Source organism: Pteropus medius, unplaced genomic scaffold (genome assembly GCF_902729225.1).
Source record: "Pteropus medius unplaced genomic scaffold, Ma_sr-lr_union100, whole genome shotgun sequence".
NCBI lineage: Eukaryota > Metazoa > Chordata > Mammalia > Chiroptera > Pteropodidae > Pteropus > Pteropus medius.
In genome coordinates this window covers 6,664,735-6,688,184 of record NW_024356336.1, presented here as the reverse complement: position 1 = coordinate 6,688,184, position 23,450 = coordinate 6,664,735, and the positions used below count along the sequence as shown (strand labels likewise).

The window sequence follows — 23,450 nt, the reverse complement described above, 5'->3', positions numbered from 1 at the left end:
CTGGCCTGGGGACAGCCCCAAGAGCTGGCCAATGGGGGCTGCCACTCCCCTTCTGGGCAGAGCTGATGCAGATGAGGAAACAAGACCCAGAGTGTTAACTAACACCTAGTGCCTCTCCATGTGGCAAGCACTGTATAAGCACTCTCTTATTTCCTTGAGGTGGGAATTATCTCCACTTTATAAACAGGGAAAGCAAAGTACAGAGAGATTAGGTAACTTACCCAAGGGAAAGCAAGGTACAGAGAGATTAGGTAACTTACCTAAAACTAGTGAGTGGCAGGGCTGGGATTTAAATATAGGCCCATGTGACTCCAGAGCCAGAGATCTCAGGCCTTGAGCTTCATTCTGCCTCTTCAAAGGGAAACATCTCCCTCAAAGCCCTTCTGTAAGTAGGAGAGAGCACAGGGACTGAGCCCAAGTCACCTGTCCCCTCTCTTTCATTTATTTGTTCATTCCCAGAATACCATCCATTGGCCTCAGGAGGCAGGCAGTGGTGCTTCTTCCACTGTGTCCATGGTAACCAGGCTTCTCAAACTGAAAAATGGGGGATGATGGAGAACAAGGTCCAGGTGCCTGTGGGGATGATGGGCCTAGATATCTAGAATGGGAGTCTGTCTGAAAAGCCCAGCTATAGAGATACCCAAACCAGAGCCCACCATTGAAAACTCCCTTATCTCATCTGCAGAACTATTGAGGGAAAAAGCAAGGATGCTGGAGAAGACTGGGGCACGTCCAGACCTCACTGTTTGACTTGAGGGAGTGAGACCAGCTCTCTCCCAGCAGGCACACGCTCCTCTCCAGTAAAGTCACCTTTGTCTATGGCAAAGGTGGTAGATGGGTTATAAGAGAGCCTTTTTCCATTCCTCTGATTGGGCACAGGGATAACAATAAATGTGAAAAGAGAGATTGTGTTTGTACCCTATTATAAGCTACCATTTATTGAGCACTTATGTTCCAGGCCCCATGTTATGTTCTTTGCATCTATTTTTTAAAAACATTTTTATTGTGGTGTATGTGTGTGCGTGTGTGTGTGTGTGTGTGTGTGTAGACAGATAAAGTTGACATTTTTCCCACTTCTTTAAACATACAATTTAGTAGCATCAGTTATATTCATAATATTGTCCAACTATTACCATTTCCAAACTTTTTATCACAATAATCTATTATAGTTTAAGATGAACCTGTCCTCTGACCCCCTTGGGGCAACTACCCTACCCCCCACACCTAGTCCAATACCTCATCTGTCACAGTTCTCTTCATCTTAACTCTAATTCATGTAGCCAATCCCCATTGGGTTCCCGGGCACTGGGGCTGGTGGCTTCAGCCTGCCTGGGTCTGGCCAGCATTGGTCCTGCAGTGCCCTTGGGGTCACCCTGGGTGCAATTTGGCCCTGCGTCCTGAGCTCCACAGTTGCAGGCACAAGGCTATACCTGAGGGGTGGGAGGGCCAATAGCAGGCACACCCAGAGATCCTAGGCCCAAGTAGGGTGCAATCCCAAGAGAGAGAAAATTTTTAAGTGGAGGGAAAAAAACAAGCCTATGAGTGACCATGAAAGGACATGAATCTTCAATCTTCTGGTGTGGAATCAGATGCTTTATCTATTAGGCCACATGGTCCTGTGATGGACAATTGTGCAAGCCTGTCCGGACCCGCACCTGTTATCTATTATACTTAAATTATCAATATATGGTGGGTAGATATTAACATTCCCATTTAACAGATGAGGAAACTGAGGTTCTGAAAGGTTATGTCACTAGCCTGAAGACAAACAGCTGATAAGTGGTGAAGCTGGGTTTCAAACTCAGTAAGTATGATTCTAGAGCAGGGGTCAGGACACTTTTTCTGTAAAGGGCCAGAGAACAAATATTTTAGGGTGGCAGTCCTATACAAATACTCCATCACAGCTACTCAACTCCATCACTGCAGCATGAAAGTGACCATGTATAAAATGTAAAGAAATAGACATGGCTGTGTTCCAATAAAACTTTATTTATGGTCACTGAAATTTGAATTTCATGTAATTTTCGTGTGCCATAAAATATTCTTTTGCTCCTCCCACCATTTAAAAATGTAAAAATCACAGATGCACAAAAACAGGAGGTGGAGTTATAGTTTGCTGATCTCTGCTCTAGAGCCAACACACTCAACCACTGTGTTTACTGCCTCTAATAGTGACAACCAGCTTTTGGCATTTGTGCAGAACTCAGCCACATCTTTCAACTGCCACAGACACCACATTCCAGCCCCAGAGGCAGTGGGGGGTGAGCACTGAACTGGGTGCTCAGTCTGCTCCAAGCACTACTTGCAGCACTTAGACATATGAATGAATTTTAACCCACACTAGTCGGTAGTGCTGAGATTTCCCCTTTATAGGAAGGAATGGAGATACAGAAAGTTTAAATCGCTTGCCTGAGATCACCCAGCTGTATCGGTGAAAGGTGAAGCTGAGATTCGAACCCAGGTTGTCTATACTGAGCTCTGTCATTGTTATGCTATAGCCCAGCCTGGGCCCAGAGCCAGATTGTCTGGGTTTGAATGCAACAATGCATTGCACGTAAGCCCGTGGCACACAGTCTGGAACATGTTAAGGGTTGATAAATGTTAGCTGCTAATATCATTAAGACTATTGTTACTACCACTATGGACTAGCTATGTGGCCTTCAGCAAGCTGCTGCCTCTGTCTGGACCTTGATTAGTTCTCTGAATAGTTTTCAGCTTCAACATTTTCAGCCCTCTAAGGTTGCAGAGGACCCCCTATTTCCTTGGGTCTCAAGTTGAGTTTAAACTTCTTGAGCTGTCCTGAGGGGATCAGAATCCTGGCCTGGGGGCCACACAAGAGCACAGAGGAGCAGGGTGGAAGGGGAAAACAACATACAGGACATAGCTCTTTTTCTCCTAGCCACAGAGCCAACTATTTCTCACCAAAAATCTATTATGTTCCCTGTAATTCGATCAGGCAAGAAGGGGGCCCCAAATTAAATTTGGAACTAGCAAATTATCTTCTAATTGCATTCTCTGATTTCCATCTGATGAACAGAATGCGGATAGAAGAAAATGCAAGCCACAAAGAAACTGGGGCCAGGGAGCCCATGAGCATAACTCCTCTTGACATTTCACACAGCCCTGCTGTTCCAGCGGCGGCGGGTGCAGTGAGTCGATGTCTAGGAATGTGAGCAGGAGGCTGCAGGCATTCTCTGTTCCCCCCACTCCCCTTACAAAGAACTCAGTGGGTGGGTGGGTGTGTGGGGAACTAGTAAGAGGACGTCTCAATGCCACGAAAACTGCCTCCCTCTGGAAGAGGGGCAGCCGTCTCCCCATGTCCTGAGCTGAAGCTGAAGAAGCAGAAGCCCCTCCTAGGTGGAATTCATCTGACTTCCATAAATCCAGACCTTCAGGAGGAACCACTGAAGGACTGATCACCAGATGTGAGACCCAAGTGTGTGGTTCCTCAGGGCCAAGATCAAAGGGCCCAAACCTCCCAGAACTGAGAGGTAAAAGGTCACACTGGAGGATGTATTTCTCCCTCTTGCCCTTGGATACTGGTCCTGGGTGGAAAGCTGTTCTTCTAGGTCCCCAGAGCAGCTGACAGGGGATTCAGCAGTTACAGCTTCCAGAGACATCTGCAGGGACCCTTGGACTGGAAGTTATAGACAGGATAAGATGGCATAAGGGGTGCTAATCTCCTACACATTTCACAAGTTAGAAACCTGGCTGGAAGCCGAGCAAACTGACTCCTTGGAAGGGGCTGAAGGCGGCTACCAGAGGCTGGAGACAACAGCCTTCAAGGCAGGCAGGCTCAAGTGAACACTCTGGGGAGGAGCAGCGAATGAATGAATCACCCCAATCTCTCCTCCAAAGAAGGCTCCGGTCAGATAATGTGAAGTGCAAGGAACTGTGCTCATGTGTGGCCCTCTACTGGCCAGGAGGACTCTAACCAGAAAAGGGAGCTCCTGCGGACGCTGCAGCTTCTGACTCTTGAAAGGTGAGCACCGCCATCCCCATTACTGACCACTTTCCCTTCTCCTTCTCTCTTCTAACTCACTTTCTACATTCGGCAGTAGTCATCTTTTAAAAATGAGAGTCCAACCAATTCCACTGCTAGAAATTTTGCCTAGAGAAATATTCCCACAAATGTGCCAAGGCATGTGTCCAGCACTGTTTAATACTAAAAGATTAGGAATAATCCCATATGTCTAATGATGGGAGTGAGCTAAGTATAATAACACATCCACACAATAGAATATGATGCACTGTTAAAAATAGTAGGGTAAGTCCAAGCTACAGAAACAGAAATTGTCCCGGGTAAGGTGTCATGTGAGAAATCCAAGTGTCAGAAAGAGTGTAAGAATAATCCCATTGTTTAAAAAGTCTATGCACATAATCCTTAGAGACCACCTGGAAGACTCTGCCATGTAGTTATCAGTTTCTCTTTAGAGTAGTGAGACAAGAAGCCGGATGAATTAGTTTTCATTTGCTACTATTTTGACATTATTTATATTTTTTTCTTATATTTAAGTGCTGCTTTTTAAAATGATAAATGGACAACAATAAAAAGAAGTCTCATGATTTAGAGCAAATATTTCATACTTTTTTCATAGTGCTCTTGTCCAAGGGCAAAGCCTGCCTGAGTGCACTGCACTCAGGACCCCTGAAGCTGTCTCTTCGGTTTCCCCACCAGCGTCAACACTCTGGCCACCTTCTGCCCCACTCTACTTCCTGACCCATCCACAAAAGGCCCTTGCAAGCAGCCCCTTAAGCTTTTGCCATCTTAGCTCCTGCAGTCTCCTATGTCCCCAGCTGGTGGCTTTCTCCTCCTCCTTTTTCTAGTCTCAACTCCAACAGAGCATTTACTCTCCTCTGGGAAGGGTTCCCTTGACATATCCCCAAGCACATCACAAAGAAGGGCTCTAGGTCCAGATCTGTCTACTACCAGATCGATTACCTGAGGCCCTCACCTGATGTCCACAGATGCTTAGTAAACAAACATGATTCAGGACCTCCGTTAAGAGCAACTACAGTATGAGAATGGTGATAGTAACTAATGTTTATAAAGTATCATTTAGTTTAGTTCTTGCAACAACCTCGCAAGGAGTACAGGATAGGGAAAGGAAGCCCAGGGATGTGGGTAATTCATCCAAGGTTACTGTGAGTGTAGGGCTTTTGCCAGGTTTGTTAACGTCAAATCCCATGCCTTTTCCTCAACATGATCCCTAGCAAGACATTCAGGAATCTCACCTCTCCAACATGGGGTCCCAAACTGCTGGGTATGTTGAACTCCTACATCTGATTTTTCTAGATTTTCTGCCTACATTCTTACTATCAGGATATCATGAAAGAGTTTATCATATGACTTGTAAAAATCAAGAGAGGGTCTCATGACTAGCAACCTAGTGAGAACATGAAGTCAAATCTAATTAGCCATAACAAATTCACTGCTGCTGAATCCTTTTCTAAGTGATCAGCTCCTTTGCTAAGTACTCACTGTCCACTTATTCCATTATCTGCAAAATTCCATCAGAATTTGTCCACAAAATTCCACCAGAATTTTGTGGAGTCAAGTCAAAAGGATATGAGTTTACTTTTTCCGGGATCTCTTTTTCCACCTTTTTGAAAACTGAGCCAGTTAGCCATCTCCATATTTATTTTACTAATCAATCCCCAGTGCCTGGTATATAGTAGGTATAGAACGAATACACATACTTGGGGTATTACCTTCAATTCTCCATGGTTTCTCAAAAGTTACTGACAGTGGCTCTGTTACTGTGCTAATAAGTGCCGCACCCCCCTTGCCACCCAGTATACTGGGTAGTAGTTTTTTCATTCTGAAAATCTAAACACATTTCATATGTCTGCGTACCCTCTTACATCCTGGGCTTTCTGTCCTCCCTTCCGAGTTTCTACTTCATGAGCTATAAAAGAAGGGATCTGATTATATCTCTAAGGTTCTATCCAGATTTCCATGATACCTGATTAAGATGGACGCCAAAGATCTTCTTTTGCCTGGTGTTTATTAAAATGACACCACACCCCCGCAGTTGCAGACACTTAGCTCTTACTCTGGAAAATACTGACAGTTCCATGAGCCAAGCACTCAGGTGGGCTTGCTCACATATCCTTTTATTTAATTCTTGTAACTCTTGAGGTTGAGGTTATCATCTCCTTTTCGCAAATGAGGAACTGAGGTTCAACACAGAAGGTTGTTCAGGTCGCAGGTCTAAAAATTGGCAGAGCTGGGATTTAACCCAAGTCTTTGGATTCCAGGTCCAAGACACTACAGTTGCCTCAAACAACTATTTTACACTTGCTATCTGACTTACACTGGTATTTCTGAAAATGTGGCTAGAAGAATAGCAGCACTGGACTTCCCTGGGCAGATTGCTGAAAATGAAGATTTCTGGCCCCACAATCTGCATTTTAAACAAGCCCTGGTGTTTCTGATGCACACTGGAGACAGAAAGCACTGCTTTACTCTCTCCTACGTGCTCCTGCACTTGACTTCGTTCTACTCTCATACTGACTCTGAAAGGCGGGCAGGACAGATCGCTATTATGCCCTTGCTACAAATGAGGAAACGATTGCAAGATAGGTTGTTCATCTTATTCTGGATACAATACAATAAATAAACGTTTGGTGGGGGACTTTCACCTCCCTGGTGCTGTTTTTAGTCATCTGTAACCCACAGTAGCTGCCTCTCTCTTCCTCAGTGACACTGTAGTTAGTGGTAGTGCTCAAGGTACCTTGGGAAAAGGTCACTCCAGAATATAAGGTCATCTCATGAAAAGGCCACCTTTGGAACTGAAACAAGTTTAAAAGGACAAAGTACAAGACCTGACTTTAGCCAACTTCAGAAACAGTTGGTGCTGCTATAAGAGTCATAGCTACTGATGGGAACAGAGCCCAGCAGAGGACCCTCTGATCTAACCAAGATCACTATAGGACAGCCGCAGGAAGGCATGGCCAGAAGACAAGTGACACAGCAAAGAAAACTATCCTAATTCAAATCTGCCTTGAGGTACTTGGAGGTTTCCTCAATAATAGTGAAGAGTGGAGAAAGAATTTATTAGCACTCCTCCAACACTGGCCAGGGGAGGAGGAATTCTAGCCCTTGGAGGAGAAATACAAGACAAATTAGCAGCCCCCTGAGGCAGTGCAGAAGGCCCTAGCTTTGATGATTTTAGACTTTGGAATAATATTTACAGACAAAGGTCTTATTCCATGCTCCCACTTCAAAAGAAAAGCTCTTGCCTAGGAGAATCACGCAGAGCAGAGATGGTGATGATGCATACTGGAAGGGCTTGATCCAAGGGTCCAAAGAGAAAGGTGGTCATTCTACAAAAATGTCATTCACCCAAGAAACACGGAGTATCCGCTGCATTTTAGGCACTCTGGGGCATAAAGACGAACTAGATATGGCTCCAGACTTACAGAAGTTCATACTGTAAGAGTGATGTTAGATATGTAAACAAATATTGACAAGGCTATAACTGAGATATGAGGAGAATAACAAAGAGGGAGAAAAAGTTTCTTCTCATTGGTGGGGAGGGGTGATGATGGATTCAGGGAGGCTCTTCCACAGAGGGCAGGATATATTGGCTGAATGTAACAGGTTGATTGCCAGGCAGACAATCACAGGCACAACATGAGCAAATGAACTAAGGCATAGCAGAGTACAGCCCATAAGCTGCAATGCAGGACACATGTTAGGAGTGACCAGAGAGGAGGCTGGGATGGTGGAAGAGAGCAGGGGCAGAGGACCAAGGGCCCAGTATGCCAGGTGAAAGAGTAGCCCTTAGGCAGTGAAGAGTTATCAGAGGTATGTACGCAGCAGAGCTTCCCAATGAATAGGATGGAAAGCCTGAAACACCAAAGACAAGCTGGTCTTTACTTGCCAGTTTGTCTCTCTCAAGTCTACAGTTGGCTATATATATATCCACATGATGTCTGCTGGCCAATGAGTGTTCACGAACAGTAGGCTAAGGCTTTGTCCTCAGGCTACATTTTCACTGAGTTGGTCATTTTAACAGCTGAGATTTGTTTGTATGGGGTGTAGAATGTACGAATGGGATCACACAACCCCTTTTAGATAATCATCCACTGTTGCTCTGTGATACTAATATTAGAAAACTGAATGTCCAACATTCAGTGTCAAATGCTTGTTTACATAGACGTTCTCCTCCTGGCTGCACTGGGAGAAAAATGCTTTGGATGCCTTAACAAATTCCCAGGGGATGCCCAGAGAAGAGCCCTGGCCTGGCAGAGAAGACCTGGAAATGTGACCTGGCTAACAACAAACTTTCTGTGTGATCTGAGGCAAGCCATTAAAGCTCTCTGGGCTTCAATTTCTTCTTCCTCTGTAGAAGAAAGGAGTTATGAGAATGAAAAATTCCACACTAGTAGGTCGGTGCTGAACAAAGCCACGAGGAAGGGGTTATGGTCAGAGAAAGGGTGACTGGCTGACGACCCAGAGGCTAGTGTCACCTTGGTGAATGACCCTAATCCAGGCCTTGTTTTTGGTCTTTTAGGTCCAGAAACAGGACTTCATAGTACCCAGAGAGGTGCAGACATTCTAGGATGGCTCTACACAACCATTTATCAACCCCATTGTCCATTTATGAATTGACACCCATATGTTATGAAATCAGAACACCCACATCCCCTATACAGGCACTACCTCCAGATCCTTCCTATTATCAAGAGTTCTGGGAAGCTGAATTAGGCATCAGAAGATTGCTCTGTGAGCATGGACTTAAAATAAAGGGAAATGAGAAGCCGTGGAGAGAAATTTTATTCTCGCAGGAGTGAGCTGGCCAAACTAGCCCTGTCTAAAACAAAAAATTCCCTTCTGGTGTCCAAATCAAGATTCAGTATCTTTATCTGGACACACTACTAGTTTTGCCCCATTGACTTTTCATTTTCTGTTTCACTGCTGGCCATTCATTATTCTACCATTTTTTAAAAACTTATTTTTAATTAAATAAAAATCATTACTTCTTTAGACATGTAACAATCACCAATTCACATATCATTCAGCCCTGGGAGACATTTGGTTCCCTAGCAGCTAATAACAACTGGTTAACACTCAGGAGCACTACTCTGTGAGGCCCTATCACTCAGTGCTACACATGACTTCCCTCATTTTACCCCTTGCAGTAACACTAGGAGGTAGATAAGAGGTCAGTATCTCCACTTCATAGAAGAAAAAATGAAGCAGAGAAAGGGTGAATAACTTGTCCAAGGTATACAACTAATAAATAGAAGAGCCAGGATATCAGCCCAAGCAATCTGGTTCTAGAGTCTGTGCTTTTAACTACCACACGTTACTGCTCTCCTAATATGTAGACCTAACTAGTGTAACTCCCAGAGGACAAACTTCCATTTCAAAGTGCACAGGGAATCACCAACCCATATACACCTTCCCACCCTTCAAAGATTTCTAAAATTTTAAAAACAAATTTTAAAAACTTACGATTAGAATCAAAATTTGACAGACTTCAGGGCAATTCATAATTAGTTTGGGCTAGAGTAGCTGAACTCATTCTTCCCTCTACTGCCTCTCTCTCCCCAGGACTGTACCTACAGAGAAGTGGAGCTCAAGATCCACTGCTGGATAGAAGGACTGCTGGATCAGCCTCTCTGGCTCTTTTGGGGGCAAAGACAAAGCTTTAACTTCTCACCTCAACATTTGCAGGCAATTTTCCAAAACAACCCAATGTCCGGAACCAATTCCTCCCTGCCATTTACAGTAACTGCACCATGGTGGCTGCTAAGGGAAGGATGTGGGGAAGGGGAAGGGCCGGGAAAGGCCTCACTTACATCATATCTCTTGGCCACCCCGGCAATTCTTTTAACAAATATCCCTCCCATGCCAACAATGTGCTCAGTGGTAACACAATGAGGGGCAAAACGCCACATGATTCCTGACCAAGTTATGTTTACAGAATATTAGGGGTCTCAGGATGTCATTAAGGAGATGATCAAATAAATAAATGTGAAATTAAAATCACAAAAAGAAGTTTCAAAAGAAAGATCTAAGAAAGCACAAAACAAGAGCCATGACCTATTCTATAACTATTTCTATGAGACATCCAGGTAAAGATCTGAAGGATGAGCAGGAGTTAATTAGGCCAAAAGAGGGCGAGGGGACATTCCAGGCAGAGGGAACAGCATGAACAAAGGCCGTGTCAGAAGGAAGAAGGGTGTGTTCTGGACCCAGCGAGGAGCAGTGAGGCTGAAGTAGAGACAGTGAGAGGCTGTGGGGAGAGGACAGACTATGGGGACTCTGCAGGCCACATTAAGGACTTTGGTTTTTATCTAAGAATGTTGGAAAGTTGTGGAAGTGTATAAGAACAGAGAGATGACACAGTGTGATGTGGTCAGAATTTTTCTTTACAGATCACTCACTCTGGCTGCTCTATGGAGAATATATTAGAGGGGACAGAGTGAACATGGACAGTGAGAAGGCTATTGCAGGCATCCATATGAGAAAATGGTAGCCTGGAGCAGGGTGGTATAAGGAGAAATGGAAAGAAGTGGACACACTCAAAATATTATCTAGAAACAGAACTAACAGGCTTGGAAGATGAGAAAAGCAGTATCAAGGACTCCCAGGTTCTGGCTTGAGCAGTGAGTAGATGGTGCTGCCCTCCAGTGGGACAGGTTACAATGAAGGGGAGTCAGTTTTGGGGTGAAGATTGAAAGTCCAGCTGGGTCTGAGATGTCTGGAAGACATTCAAATGGAAATGTGAAGTTGACAGTAGGCTAGATAGGTCTAGAGCTCAGTGGAAAGATTTGGACTGAATTTTGGGGTCATCAGTATGTGAGGACAACAGAAGCCAGGGTGAGAGTGAGATAACCTAGGGAGAAAATAGAGAGCGAATCTGGAGAAACATCAACATTTCACAGCTAGATAGAGAAGGATAAGCAAACTAGAATGACCTGAGAAGCGGAGGAAAACCAGGACAGTGTGGAATGTTATGAAAGCCAAGGGAAGAGAACGTTTCAACAGTGACAGACACCAATAATAAATGCTAACATCTATTAAGTCTTAACTATGACCAGGTAATGGCAAAGGCTTTGACTTCATGATCAAATTTAATCTGCACAACAACCTTTTGAGGTGAGAACCATTTCCCCTTTTACAGCTGAAGTAACTGTGGTAGAAAGAGTAAGCACCTGACTCAAGGTCAGGTGGCTGGTATAGAAGCTGGAATAAAAACACAAGCAGCCTGACTCCAAACTCTGATTCACTTTTCTCTACTTCTTCTAGTGCAGTTTGGGAGGTCATACAAGATGAAGACTGAAGAGTGGCCATTGGACCACTCTTCTCTAAAGTGGAGCTTTAGAGAACGTTTCAGGGGAGAGACAGAATGGAAGCCAGTCTACAGCCCACTATTAGAAATGCTCCACATTATTACTTGTTTTTCAACTGTCTGAGGGAGCCAGTTAGGAGGCCAGGGCAGTATGTCAAATTTGTATCCCCAACAGCATTTAATTTGATGCCCTTAACATAGTAGATGATGCTCAAAGTTCCATGTGAATGGTTGGTTAGACTAAGAAGCACAATGTTGCTATGTGCTGTTGCTAACCCTTCACGTTACACCATTCTAATGTTTTTGAAGTATCTTCTCCATCACCTCCTTGACCCTCACAACTATGCTATGAGGTGGATTACTTTCGCCACATTTTATTGATAAAAAACTGAGATTTATAGTGGCAAAGGAACTTGCCCACAGTTACACAGCTATCTTGGCTCAGCTAAGACTCAAATTCAGGTCTTCTAACTCCAAGTCTACTTTTCTTTCCTGGGAGTCCCAGTGCAAAGAGGACCCTTTTGGGAGTTAGGGAGACCTGAGTTCAAATGTCAGCTCTGTGTGACCCTGGGCAAGATACATCACCTTTCTGAGCCTTCCTGTTTTACTACCAAATGGGGTTGCAGGATTATTGTGAGAGCTGAATCAGATATTCTAAGTGAAACTCACTAAACAAAGCTTAACAGACGTCAGTCATCCATCCCTGGCCCCACCCCACCCCTCTTCATCTCTGCCCTGAATAGCAGCTATGGGGCTTCTACAGGGTCTTAGTTCTTTCTTCCTAAAGAACAGGGCAGGATTAAAGCACACTGCAGGTTACATAATGCTGATACATACCAGGAGTCTTAGTTTATGTTCACGCTGGAGTCCCTTGTAGGGGCACAGGAAGGCCCAGGTGTCTGTCCTTCCTGTCCTGTCAGGAAGGCCCCAGCCTCCCGTCCAGTAGCTAGACTTAACGACCTGGCTGGCTGTTTCCTTAGAGATAAACTAGACAAATAGCAAACTAGAATCAAAGGCTTGGATCATTAAATTCGGCAGCAATATCAACAGCACAACAGCAGATGGCAGGGTTGCTCTACACACTCCTGAGCCAGAGAGAGACTCAGGAGAAATTTAATGGCATTTTTACTGACAGTTGAGAGTTCATGAACCAGCCCTTCAATGCTATCTGATACCCAGTGTGTGGTAGGTAGGGTAAGTGTTTTGATCCTGAAGTTACAGAAGAGGAAACAGAGTCTCTGGGAGGTTAAATGACATGCCCATATTCAGGAATGCAAAGAGACTCTTCTAAGTAAAAGGTCAGAATGCCTGGGTTCAAATCCCAGCTGTGCTACTTACTGGCTCTGTGACTGTGAGCAAGTAACCTCCATTGCCCTATTTGTAAAATAAGTTAAGACCAGTTCTACAGTTCTTAGGTTGCTGTGAGAATTAAACGAAATAACGCATGTGAAATGCTTAGGACAGTGTATAATATAGCACAGAGTAAGCACTCAATAAATGGAAACTGTTACCGCAATTGTGATTCTAAATAGTGCTTGTTTAGATGGAGGTGTAGGTGAGAAAATGAGCATGGCTTTCAGTATCACAGAAAACACTCTGTCATCGGCCAGCCTATTACACCACAGTCTCCGTTTGCTACATATGTAACTTCCTCACTGAACTTTCCTGGAGTCACAAATTTAGCAGAAATGGTCTGTTGTCTGATGAAGTGACAACAGCTTTCTAACTGTATTACCCCTTTTTTAGAGCACAAACATGAAAAATCACTTCTTAAAAGAGAAAGCTCAAATAGTCTGTGTTCATGATCCTGAGAAAAGAGGCCCTGAACAGTTCCCAGGAGCCTTAAGAATGGTGGTTTTTTTCTCCCTCTGATAACACTGTTAGGAACCAGGGTGAAGCAACGAGTCCCACAGGTAGGGGCCATAAAGACTAACAGAGGCAGCGTTCCCCTCCTCCCACAACCACTTCTCCTGGACCAAACATCTCTAATGAGAGTGAAAGAACAATCATCAGAAAATTTGCCAAGGTTCTTCGGTTTGCCAACATGACAAGAGTCCAAGTCATCATTCATATCTCCACACTTTAACTTCAGCTACAAACGACACACAGTCTGGCTGCTTTCCCAGCCTCCCCACATGAGAGGGAGCCAGTTTCAGAGAACTTCAGAGAGAATGGCCCCAGCTCTAGAATCAATGGCACTGCTCAAGGAAAGGGAAGGCCAGAGGTACTTAGAGTCCATACAGACCTGTTGCAAAAGTTGAGAAGCAGCAGCAGGAGGGCTGGTCAGTCAGGTGTCCAGAGATCAGAAGGATCCTGGCCAGGCGCCCAACTGTACCAGCACAATTACAGACTGGGCTACTTCTAGGAGATCTGTCAGCTGGCCTACTCTGTACAGTCCCAGGTTCCAGCCTTAAGTGGCTTCCTATTGTCCCAGGCACCTGAGAAACTTGGCGGGAAGCTATAAAACGCAGGATTACGGATATGGCTGCAGATGGGGGATGGGGTAGTATAAGAAGGTGAGGAGAAGAGTTTGGGCCAAACACCAGCAATTTCTCCATTCAATATCCAGCCCCACCCTGTGACTAGAAAAACAAAGGTGTGGGGGAAGGGGATAAGAAAAGTCATTTCCTTTATTGTAACTGTAGCCCAGCTGGATAAGAGCAAGGCTAGAAGGGAGTCATTAAGAATGAATTTCTTTGAGTAGCATGAAGGCAGGGTCCTGTTTCCAGCAGAACTGCACCCAAATACTCTGAATTCATCAGAGAATCACCGGTGAGCTAGGGTTGAAGAGACCTTAATAGACCATTCAGGTTGATGCCTCATGCTCATAACCCTGGGCTTACTTCTGGAGTCAGACACAGTCCTTGCCAGCACTGAAGATCTTCCTCCGTTCTGGGCAAAAGTCAAATTGGCTCCAAAGTGGCCACTCTCCCCAGGACAAACTGCCAGGCTCCAGTTATCCAGTTTGTGTGAGACACCTCAGGAGTCAGGACATGAACTCCTTCAATAGAGTTGAATTAGAAAGACTCCTTCCTTGAGGCAAAGCTGTAAAGGGGAGACTGAACCTGGATGCTCTACTTCTCCCACAAGCATGATCTTTGGTTTAATCATGCCACGGTAGTTCAAAGTTTAACTTAATCCCTGAGGCTCCATATCAGATGACCAATGAGTATGTAATAAGAGAAAAAAAATATGCATGTACAAGTATGTAGACAAACTCACGATATAATATAAAGTGACAGCTACTGATTATTAAGGGTTTTATGTTTCAGGTGCTATGCTCGGCACTTTATATAGGTTATCACATCTAATTATCCCCAACAACCTAATGGGAGGAGTACTATTTTTATTCCCATTTTACAGATGAGATGCTTGAAGTTCAAGGGAGTCATCTAAGGCCAGTAAATAAATTGCAAAGCCAGGATTTGAAACCAGACAGTCATCCCATAACCTGCACTGTTACCTGCCAGGATACTGTGCCTTACTTCTTTACAAGCATGTATTTGTGTGTGTGTCTGTATGTCTCTCTTTCACACATACAGGGTGCTCTCTAATAAACTAGCACCTGACTAGACCTGCAAATGACCCAAGCCTTCAGTTCTAAGGCCAACTCTTGTCTTCCATGGCCTGTTTGTGTGTAACTCTTTTTGTCTTTTTAGTTTCAGGCCTCTCATGTCTGATATGAAGGGGTTATAGCATAAGTAGGTGGTCCCTTCTAGTTCTGAAGTTCTTTAGTTAAGAGAGAATCCAGAAAGTCCAAAGATTACCACATTCTACCCAATCCTACTTATTTTGGATAGGAAATGTTCATACAAAGAGGAAAGCAGTAGGAATAAATATGATTTATGGGTTAGATGCCAAGGCAAGCCCCAGCCTAGAAACTTACTAGGTTCTGATGTTGCTCATTAGCTTCAGTTCTAAAATGAGAGGGTTAGCCCAAGGCTTTGTCTATGATGTCCCTTACAGCTCTGACATCTGCTCCTATCTAACTAAAATGCACAGTAAAGGTAGAATCAACTTCCCTGAGAGTAAAAGGAGGAAGAACCAAGGCAATTAGATCTAGAGAAGGCTGGAGAACTGAGTTAGAGATAAAAGGGCAGAAAATGCTGGTTCTTCTTCAATTCTTCCAGAGGCCAGACTCTCCAGCCCTCCCCGCAACCCCCGAAGCACCCCTCCCCGCGCTCCCCTCCAATCGGGTGGAGGCAAATGCTGAAAGGTCAATATCAGCACAGGGGATGCTTTGCAGCGAGAGCTATGTGTGGGAGCTGGAATCTACAGCAAGTGGTGTCTGTTTAGTCTGTCTCATTCTCGGAACAGGAGCACAGCCCCACCACTTTAGACAACGGGGACAACACATGCCCTCCCGGCCTCAGATGAGTAGTGACTACAGGCCAGGCACTGTTTTATGCTCTGGAAAATGCAAAGACAAGCTCCCACTCATGAGGATTCCAATCTCACAGCGGAAAGTAACAACCATTCAGTGGGTGTCCACCATGTTCTGGGGCCCTGGCATATATTATTTAATTCAATCTTAATAAGTCTATGAAATAGACCCTTAATATCTATTGTTTTCCTTATGAGGAAATAACCTCAGACAGCAGAAACAAATCTGACTTTAAAGTTTGTGCTATTTTCAAGAAACTGAGCTGCCTCAAAACAATAAGAGCTATAATAAAGTTAATAACAAAAAGCAGGAAACTAGGGAGGCATCCTGCAGTGAAGGGCTGGCTTTGCCAACTGCACCAAAAACAACCCTTAAGACACCTGCATAATCAGTAGTGTAGGCAAGGGAAAGTCACTCTGGGCCTCAGTTTCCTTACCTAAAAAGCGAGGGTGTTGGGACACCATGGAAAGGTCTGCTCTCACCTGCCCGCACCCTATTTCTAGCTGTACCCGGCCCATTGGTGGCTCTTCCACTCTCATTTTGCTCATGTGCTCTTCTTTGGCACGTCTCTCCCTACCCTGCACCCACTGAAAGAGAAACTCTCAAGGCAGAAACTTGTTTGTGTAGTTTCCAGAAAATGAAAAGTTCCTGGCCTGTAGTGCAATGGCAAAAACAGGAGGATAGATCTACTTACCGGAAGCAAGAGCTGTGCCAGGCTTCGTTGACAGTCCTGTATAATCTCTGGCTCGGAGGAACATGGTCCCCACAGCCCCGACACCTCCAGGCGTCTTCACCTGCACACGAAACCAAGGGGTTCAGAGGCCTGAAGTAGCAGGAGGTCAAAGGGACAAGATTTCTACCATGTGGAATAAGACTTGAGGTAACAGGATCTCATGTTGAAAGGGTTGGGCCAATGCTCTGCTGGACACACACTTCTCTCCTCCATGAGATCTCTCGTAAGCACTTACCCTGCCTACTCATCTCCCTGGGGAAAGGGAATTCATGGCCTCAAAAATAGTCTCATCCCATTTTTAAGAAATAGTTCTGATTATTCCTTTTTCTACCAAAACAAAACCCGCCTTTTCTAGAAGTGTCAGTCCTTATTTATAGTTCTGAGGAGACAAAATAAGCAAGGTCTCTTTTCAGATCAGCCTTTCCTACAACTATTCCCAGCCAGAACCCTAAAACATCTCCTCTCTAGGTTAATCATGTTATTTCCTTTTCCTATTCCTCAAAGGTCCTGGTTGTACAGATTTTGCATCACCTAGTCCAGGAGCTCCTTCATTCAACACCATCATGGGTCCTCTCTTTAGACCCATGGGTCCTCTCCAAGCTCTATATTGGAGATTGTTGGATAACATCACCTCTGCTCCTCAGGAAGCAAATCCACTGGAAATGGGACATTCTTCCACATGGTAAATTTTCACTTAGATGTTCTTTCAGAACTAGAAGCAAAGTGCTATTTTCGTTTAGAGAAAGAAGTTATGGGTACAGAAGGGAAAGAACAAACATTTAATGAATGTTTCCTAAATGCCAAGAACTGTGCTAGCTGCTTTCACACACCCAAGCTCATTTAATTCTCAAAACAACCCTGTGAGACAGGTATTATTATATTCATTTAAAGGATGGGAGAATTGAAACTTGGGGTCAGAGGTGATAGGCCAAGTGGCAGATCTTATATCCCAATTTAGGTCTGGCTCATTCTAAAGCCCTTGCTATTTCCACTCTACCATGTTAATTCCTCTTAGGGGAGCCAGGAAAGTCTTTGTAGAGGAAGCTGACACTTGAGCTGAGCCTTGAAAGATGGGGAAGATTTATCAAAGGCTGAGAAAGAATGGGGAAGCACTATGTAGGCTGAGATATTAGCATGGACAATGGCACAGAGTCAGTCTATGTCCCTCCAAAAGGGACAAAACACATTACTCCTGGTGTGGCTCGGATGCCAACTTCTTGAAATAAAGAAGGCAGCTGAGATCAAGCTGTGGTACCTGACTCAGCCCTAGAAGGCGGGACAAGGTTGTTACAAGACTCCCTTGTGCTTTCTGTGTATGCAGCTTTGTTCTCTCTGGGTAACTCTAGACTGCTACAGGCACAGTGACAGCCACTGAACCCTGTTTCACAGGCAAAGGGGACATGAATAGACAATGCACTGCTCCAGGCACTTCGAGATTGCTCAGCAGCATTCTGGGGCAGCCAGGGCACAGACAGCTATCCTCATACCCCAGAGAAAAGTTAAGCAAGCTGGCAGGAGACTGAAAAACCTCGACCCACTCACTTCTCTCCTCTAAATCCAGTGATAGGACATATATGCCCATCAGCTCCTGGATCTAAAATTCTCAGAGTCTCATGAGGGGCTTTTTTGTTTTATGGGTGGCAGAGGCCAGAGAGTACACCATTATCCTCACAAACTCCAAGGCAGAAAGTCTGAGAGGCTCATAAAAATTGGGTTATGAACAATGGGCAAGACAGTGAATTAGTGAGAGGGTTTCTGATGAAAACAGACATCCAAATTAATCTCCCAAGTTCTGGAGGTACCAGTTTGAAACAGTTTTGGAACTCTTACAGGGAAGGGCTTTCAGAGTTGGTTTGTGAACTGCCACACCTCACCCCAGCAAATCTCATTATGTTAAGCCACACCTTGTTTCTTGTTTTTACTTTTTAACCCAAAATGAACAGTCTCTAACCTGACCACCCACTTATTCAACAATTCAACATCCTGGCTCTGAACTACTTCTGGCTGTTTCCAAAATGCAAAAAGGTTCAGGACTTTCCACAATGAGGATATTCGAGAGAACTTGTTATTGCTACACTTTCCCCAGCCTGCCCTGATTTCTCCAGTCTTGAGAAACTCAAAGCCATTCAACACTAATTTAGCACCTGCTGTGTGGTAGGAAATAGGGGCACAATAATCAAGACCCCTATTTCCTCCTCTCATATCCATCTGGTTCCACCTCCTAGATGTCTCTCCAATCCTTCCTTGCCCTTCAGCACAGTCTGAGTTCAGGTCTTTGGCTTCTCTTCTCTGTGTACTACTGTATAATATTAGCTGGTTCACCCAGACTCCCCAATGTCTACAGAACAAAGGCTCAAATGCTTAGCATGGCACTCCTGTTCTAGATTCCATCCTACCCCACCTCTCAGAAGATATGCACTTTTGGTTATCTCCACCACCACTCCTTTCTCCATTGACTCCTTCCAGTTATCACTTAAAAAAGTTCAAGTCTTTCCCATTAAAAAAAAAATCTGGACCCCATTTTCTCCTCTAGCTACCATATTTGCTTCCTCCCTTCACAGTCACGCATATTAAAAGTTTGTCTACACATCACTGCCTTCATTTCCTCACTTCCCACTTACCGCATAGTCCAATGCAATCTGACTTCCACCCCCACCGTTTCTCTGAAACTGTCTCACCAAGGTCAACAGTGACCGCTTACTGCTAAATTCAATGGGCATGCTTCAGTCAATCCTTTCAGCAAGTATTTATTGCATGACAACTATGTGTCTAACATTGTGCTGGGGAAAGAGCAGCAAACAAGAGAAAGATTAAACACAGAGCAGATACTGAACATTAACATAATTATTAATAAACACAGAGCAGATACTGAACATATAACATAATTGGGGCAAGTGATTTGAAGGAGATATCAAGTTCATAACTAGGAAAATGGGAGTGGGGTAAACAAGTATTCCTTAAGGAAGTAATTTCCAAGCTGAGCACTAAAGGATGAATATAAATTAACCAGGCAAAAAGGAAGGAGGAAGGAAGGATAACACTGGAGATTGGGATGGAGGTGGAACATGTGTGCAAAGGTCCTTAGGTAGGAATGCAAACTCCTCACACACCATTAAAGTTGGCTATTGTCTGCTCCAAAAGACTAGCGGACTCAAGGCTGGTCCCTGGTTTACTAACGTCCCTCAATAAACATTTATTGAAGGAACAAATGGCCCTCCACAAAGTGGCCCCAAAGAACCTTTATGTCTCATCATCCCTTACAAAGTGATGCTCTAGTCACATCTTATTTTCTATTTCTGTCACACACACTCATGTTCTTGCATCCTAATATTCATAGCTCGAGCTATTCTGTGTTTAGAACACTTCATCCACCTTTTCCCTTAATCGAACTTCTATCCGTCCTTGATGGTCCCCCAAAGGCAGCAGTGTTTGTTTCACTTTAATTACAGTTCATTATGTTTCTGACTCCCTCAGTCCCTCCCTTCTGCCCCATTCCCCCACAGTTCTAAGAGGCAAAGATTGCATCTTGAAGATCTTCAAATCTCCAGGGCCTAGCATAAAGCCTAGTGCAGAACAGACATCCCTTTGCATGACGAATCCAACTGAAAAGCTTTTCCCAACTGCCAGCTATTAAAGGTAATTTACAAAGATAAGCTCCAACGGTTAGCAGGGATGGCAAGAATAAGTGTTCTTGTTCCCAGGGTGACTACTCACAGGTTAAGGTCACATAGAGATAGATAGGCCTCAGTCTATCAATCATATTGTACCTGAAAAAGACATTTATTTACCCAGAGCTTTCAGCCTCCCAACCCCAGACACTCTTCAAAAGAAAATTCTTGGCCTCTTCAACTCCCTTACAGTCCGGAAAGTCAATAATCCTAACTTTTTTACAACCTTCATTCTAGGAAATATAAGACAAAAAGAATAATATAAAGTCTATGGAGATTTCTATGAGGCTTAGTGGAAGACCAGTGCAGAGTCCAGTCCAGTCTGCTTGGGACATTCTTCCTCTAGGAAAATACCTCATTGTACCAGGCTGTTCACCCTCTCCCTCTAATGTGTTTACCTCTCATATCTGCAGACTTATCAACAGTGGCTACTGACTGAGAGTCCAGAAAGGGACTTTGATTAAGTAAATGTCCCCAGCAGCCTCAAACAATAAGGGGCCCTTATTACATGTTTAATAATCAGAAAACTGTACCTTCATTATGGGAATTTGTCGCTTTTAAGAAGGGGTAAATGTGCAATGCAAACAAGGTAAGAATTGTAACAAACCTCATTAGAGACTTCTCACCTTCAGGATCTTTTAGATACAGTTAAAAAATACAAAATATATATATTTCTTTCTCCCAACTTAATTGGTGATGTGATCCTCTAACAATGTGAGAATCTACTGGGCAGGCATTAGGGTGGCAAGGCTGGGCGGGCCTTTAAAAATCATCTACTCTAATCCAACTCTTTCATTTTTCTGAATGAAAAATGGGCTTGTAGGAGAATCAAGTTTTCTAACCATCAGAAAGCAGGTCTAAGAGGGGCTAAACTCAAGTGCTAAACTCAAGTTCTGAGACTACCAGACCAACTGTATTTTTATTATCCTATGCAGTCTCAGACAAGGTGAGACTTGCTTAAGACTACACAGTTAATCAGTGGAAGGGCTCAGCCTGGTATCCCAGCTCAGAGTCAGTGAATTTCCCATAAGACACTAACATTCACCTTAATCTTGGTCTAAGAGCTGGGTTTCTGCAAACTAGTCCTTTTCAGACTTCGAAGTGGTGAGAAATCCCCAAGGGCTGAGAGAGCTCATGAGACAATAAAGCCTAGACGGAACCAACATACACAGATCCTATCCTTTCATTTGAGAAAAATCTTTGATGCTTCTCATGTTCCACTACACAATGAGAACCAGGAACAAAACCCAGCCAATTCAGTGCAGCACAAAACAACAAGTATGGTAACTGCTGTGCCCCCAGGGAACTGGCAGGTCAGGTATATAAACCCCACTTGTTCCAGGATAAAGCAGGAAAGAGAGGGGCAGGGCAGCAACTGGTGGGAAACAGCCGAGAGAAAAGATCACATTTGAATGGACTACCAACAAGACTAAGAGTAACGATTAACGTTCCTCCAGATACTCTCCCCTGTATCCCAAAGGGTTTTCCTCCTCATAAGCTTACCAAAGGGAGTGTCTAAGGAAAAAAGACTAGATGATTTTGAAAGGAGCTTGTGAACTTCTCTGGACCTTAGATTCTTCCTTCATAAAAGGAGAGATCAAATTATACCTTCTAGCTCTAAGAGTCTGTGACACCAAACCAGGGGCCTCTCATTTTTCAAGCTAAGGCACAGACAGAGGCATATCGGAAGGTTTCATTCTTGCTGTTGTTCTCTTATGCCCTTTAGTTTCTTAAGAAAAATGTATAAGGGTCAAGAAGAATTGGAGTTAGACCTGGGTTTGAAATCTGGCTTTGTGTCCTTAGGCAAATTATTTAACCTCTCTGAGCTTGTCTCTTAATCTTTAAAAAGAGGATAATACCACTTCTTTACAGGATTACCAAGAGGATTAAGAGAAATAATGTAATATACATGAAAATATCTCCTGCAGTACCTGGCAATTAGTTGGCAACTGAATTGTCAGTAGTTTTTTTTTCTATCTTTCACGTATGTCTAGGGGGTTGGCTGGGAGAAAGGTTGAGCTGAATACACTAACCTCTAAAAGCTGAAGGGGGAATGTTTTCAAAACAAATTCAGTAAATGTTTTCTATGTGCCCATGTGCAACACACAGACTAGGCCATGAACTGCTGGGGCCCTTGGTGAGTACTTCTGGGGTGTGAAGGACAAGGATATGTACAGATACAACACGTATTAGAAAGGGACAAACAAGGTGCTGGGGGCAGGGCAAGGTTTGTAGAGTAATAAGATACTTGGTAGAGAAACAAACAAGACAGATGGTTCCTACAGCTTTTGGGCACTCAGGTTCTCATTTCCTCCCATAAGTTTACTTAACTGTGAATGAGTTGGCAATTTCTTATCTAGAGGAAGGCCTATAAAGAATCTCTTTACCGGAGAACTTAACCAATTCATATATTCCCAGACAGCAGTTCTCTACCCACTGTCAACGAAGGGGAAAAAAACTCCAACTACTCTGAGTCCTTATTAGGTGCAAGGCAGTGTCCTAAGCACTCTGCAAGCATGAATTAATCAAATATAAAGATCCCATGAGGTAAGGGCTAATACTGAAGGACTATTACTGTTCCCATTTTAGTGAAGAGGAAACTGCAATGCTCAACCAACAAGTGTTAGAGCTGGGATTTGACTATAGGTCTGCTAACTCCAAAGTGTGTGTCTTTACATTTTAGACTTTCCTAGAAAAATAAATTACAGGCAGAAAGAGCTAACAAAATAGAATCCTAGGGTGGATGCTCAAAGCATACTTTAATAACTAAGTAATCATTTCATGTTCTAGCTACTATTGGATATAAATTAATAGGTAAAGGAATCTAATTCTTGCTACTGTATAAAGGTCTAGTGAGAAAGAAGACAGACTTTCAAGAGTATGTACAGCTCCAGGTCTTTTCACTGAAATGTCAAAGTGATGCCCCGCCCCTTCCTAATATGTCTCTGAAACTAGTCCCCTCCATGTTGCACTGGGCTGGGAATTAACCAGCCCTCAAAAGATGCAGAAAACCCATCAGGAATGTGGAAAGCTTAATACTTTCCCTTGAACCTGATGGGTTTCAATTCAGCTTTAAACCTTATGGACCTCTTAGACACTACCTTGATCCCTCCATCCCACACCCATGGCTGTCTAAGTCACCCTGCCCTGTCCATGACATGAGGCATTTGCTGACATGAGGCATTTCCTAGCAGTCAGTGCTTTCTTATCCATTCCTATCATTAACACTCAGCTCAGGGCCCACTGTATGCACCTCCAGATTAGTGCCCTTCCTTACCCTGGTCCAATTCATTCTGTCCACCAGTGCAAGATATTCTAAAACCAAAATGTCCACATCATGACTCTTCCTGCCTCTA

The 23,450-nt window shown here is 43.9% G+C and overlaps 1 protein-coding gene and 1 long non-coding RNA gene across 2 annotated transcripts in view; one reads left to right on the top strand and one right to left on the bottom strand.

Annotated features, from left to right (window-relative positions):
* Positions 1–23,450, bottom strand: part of LIMK2 (LIM domain kinase 2) — a 51,792-nt gene that overhangs the window by 25,112 nt on the left and 3,230 nt on the right. The window contains exon 2 of the mRNA XM_039862049.1: positions 16,388–16,487. Coding sequence (XP_039717983.1) covers positions 16,388–16,487 — 100 coding nt within the window. The remainder of the gene's footprint in view (positions 1–16,387; positions 16,488–23,450) is intronic.
* LOC120602021 (uncharacterized) lies at positions 3,432–12,825 on the top strand. The gene is made up of 2 exons (XR_005652621.1): positions 3,432–3,982; positions 9,566–12,825. It is a non-coding gene; the product is annotated as an uncharacterized LOC120602021 (long non-coding RNA).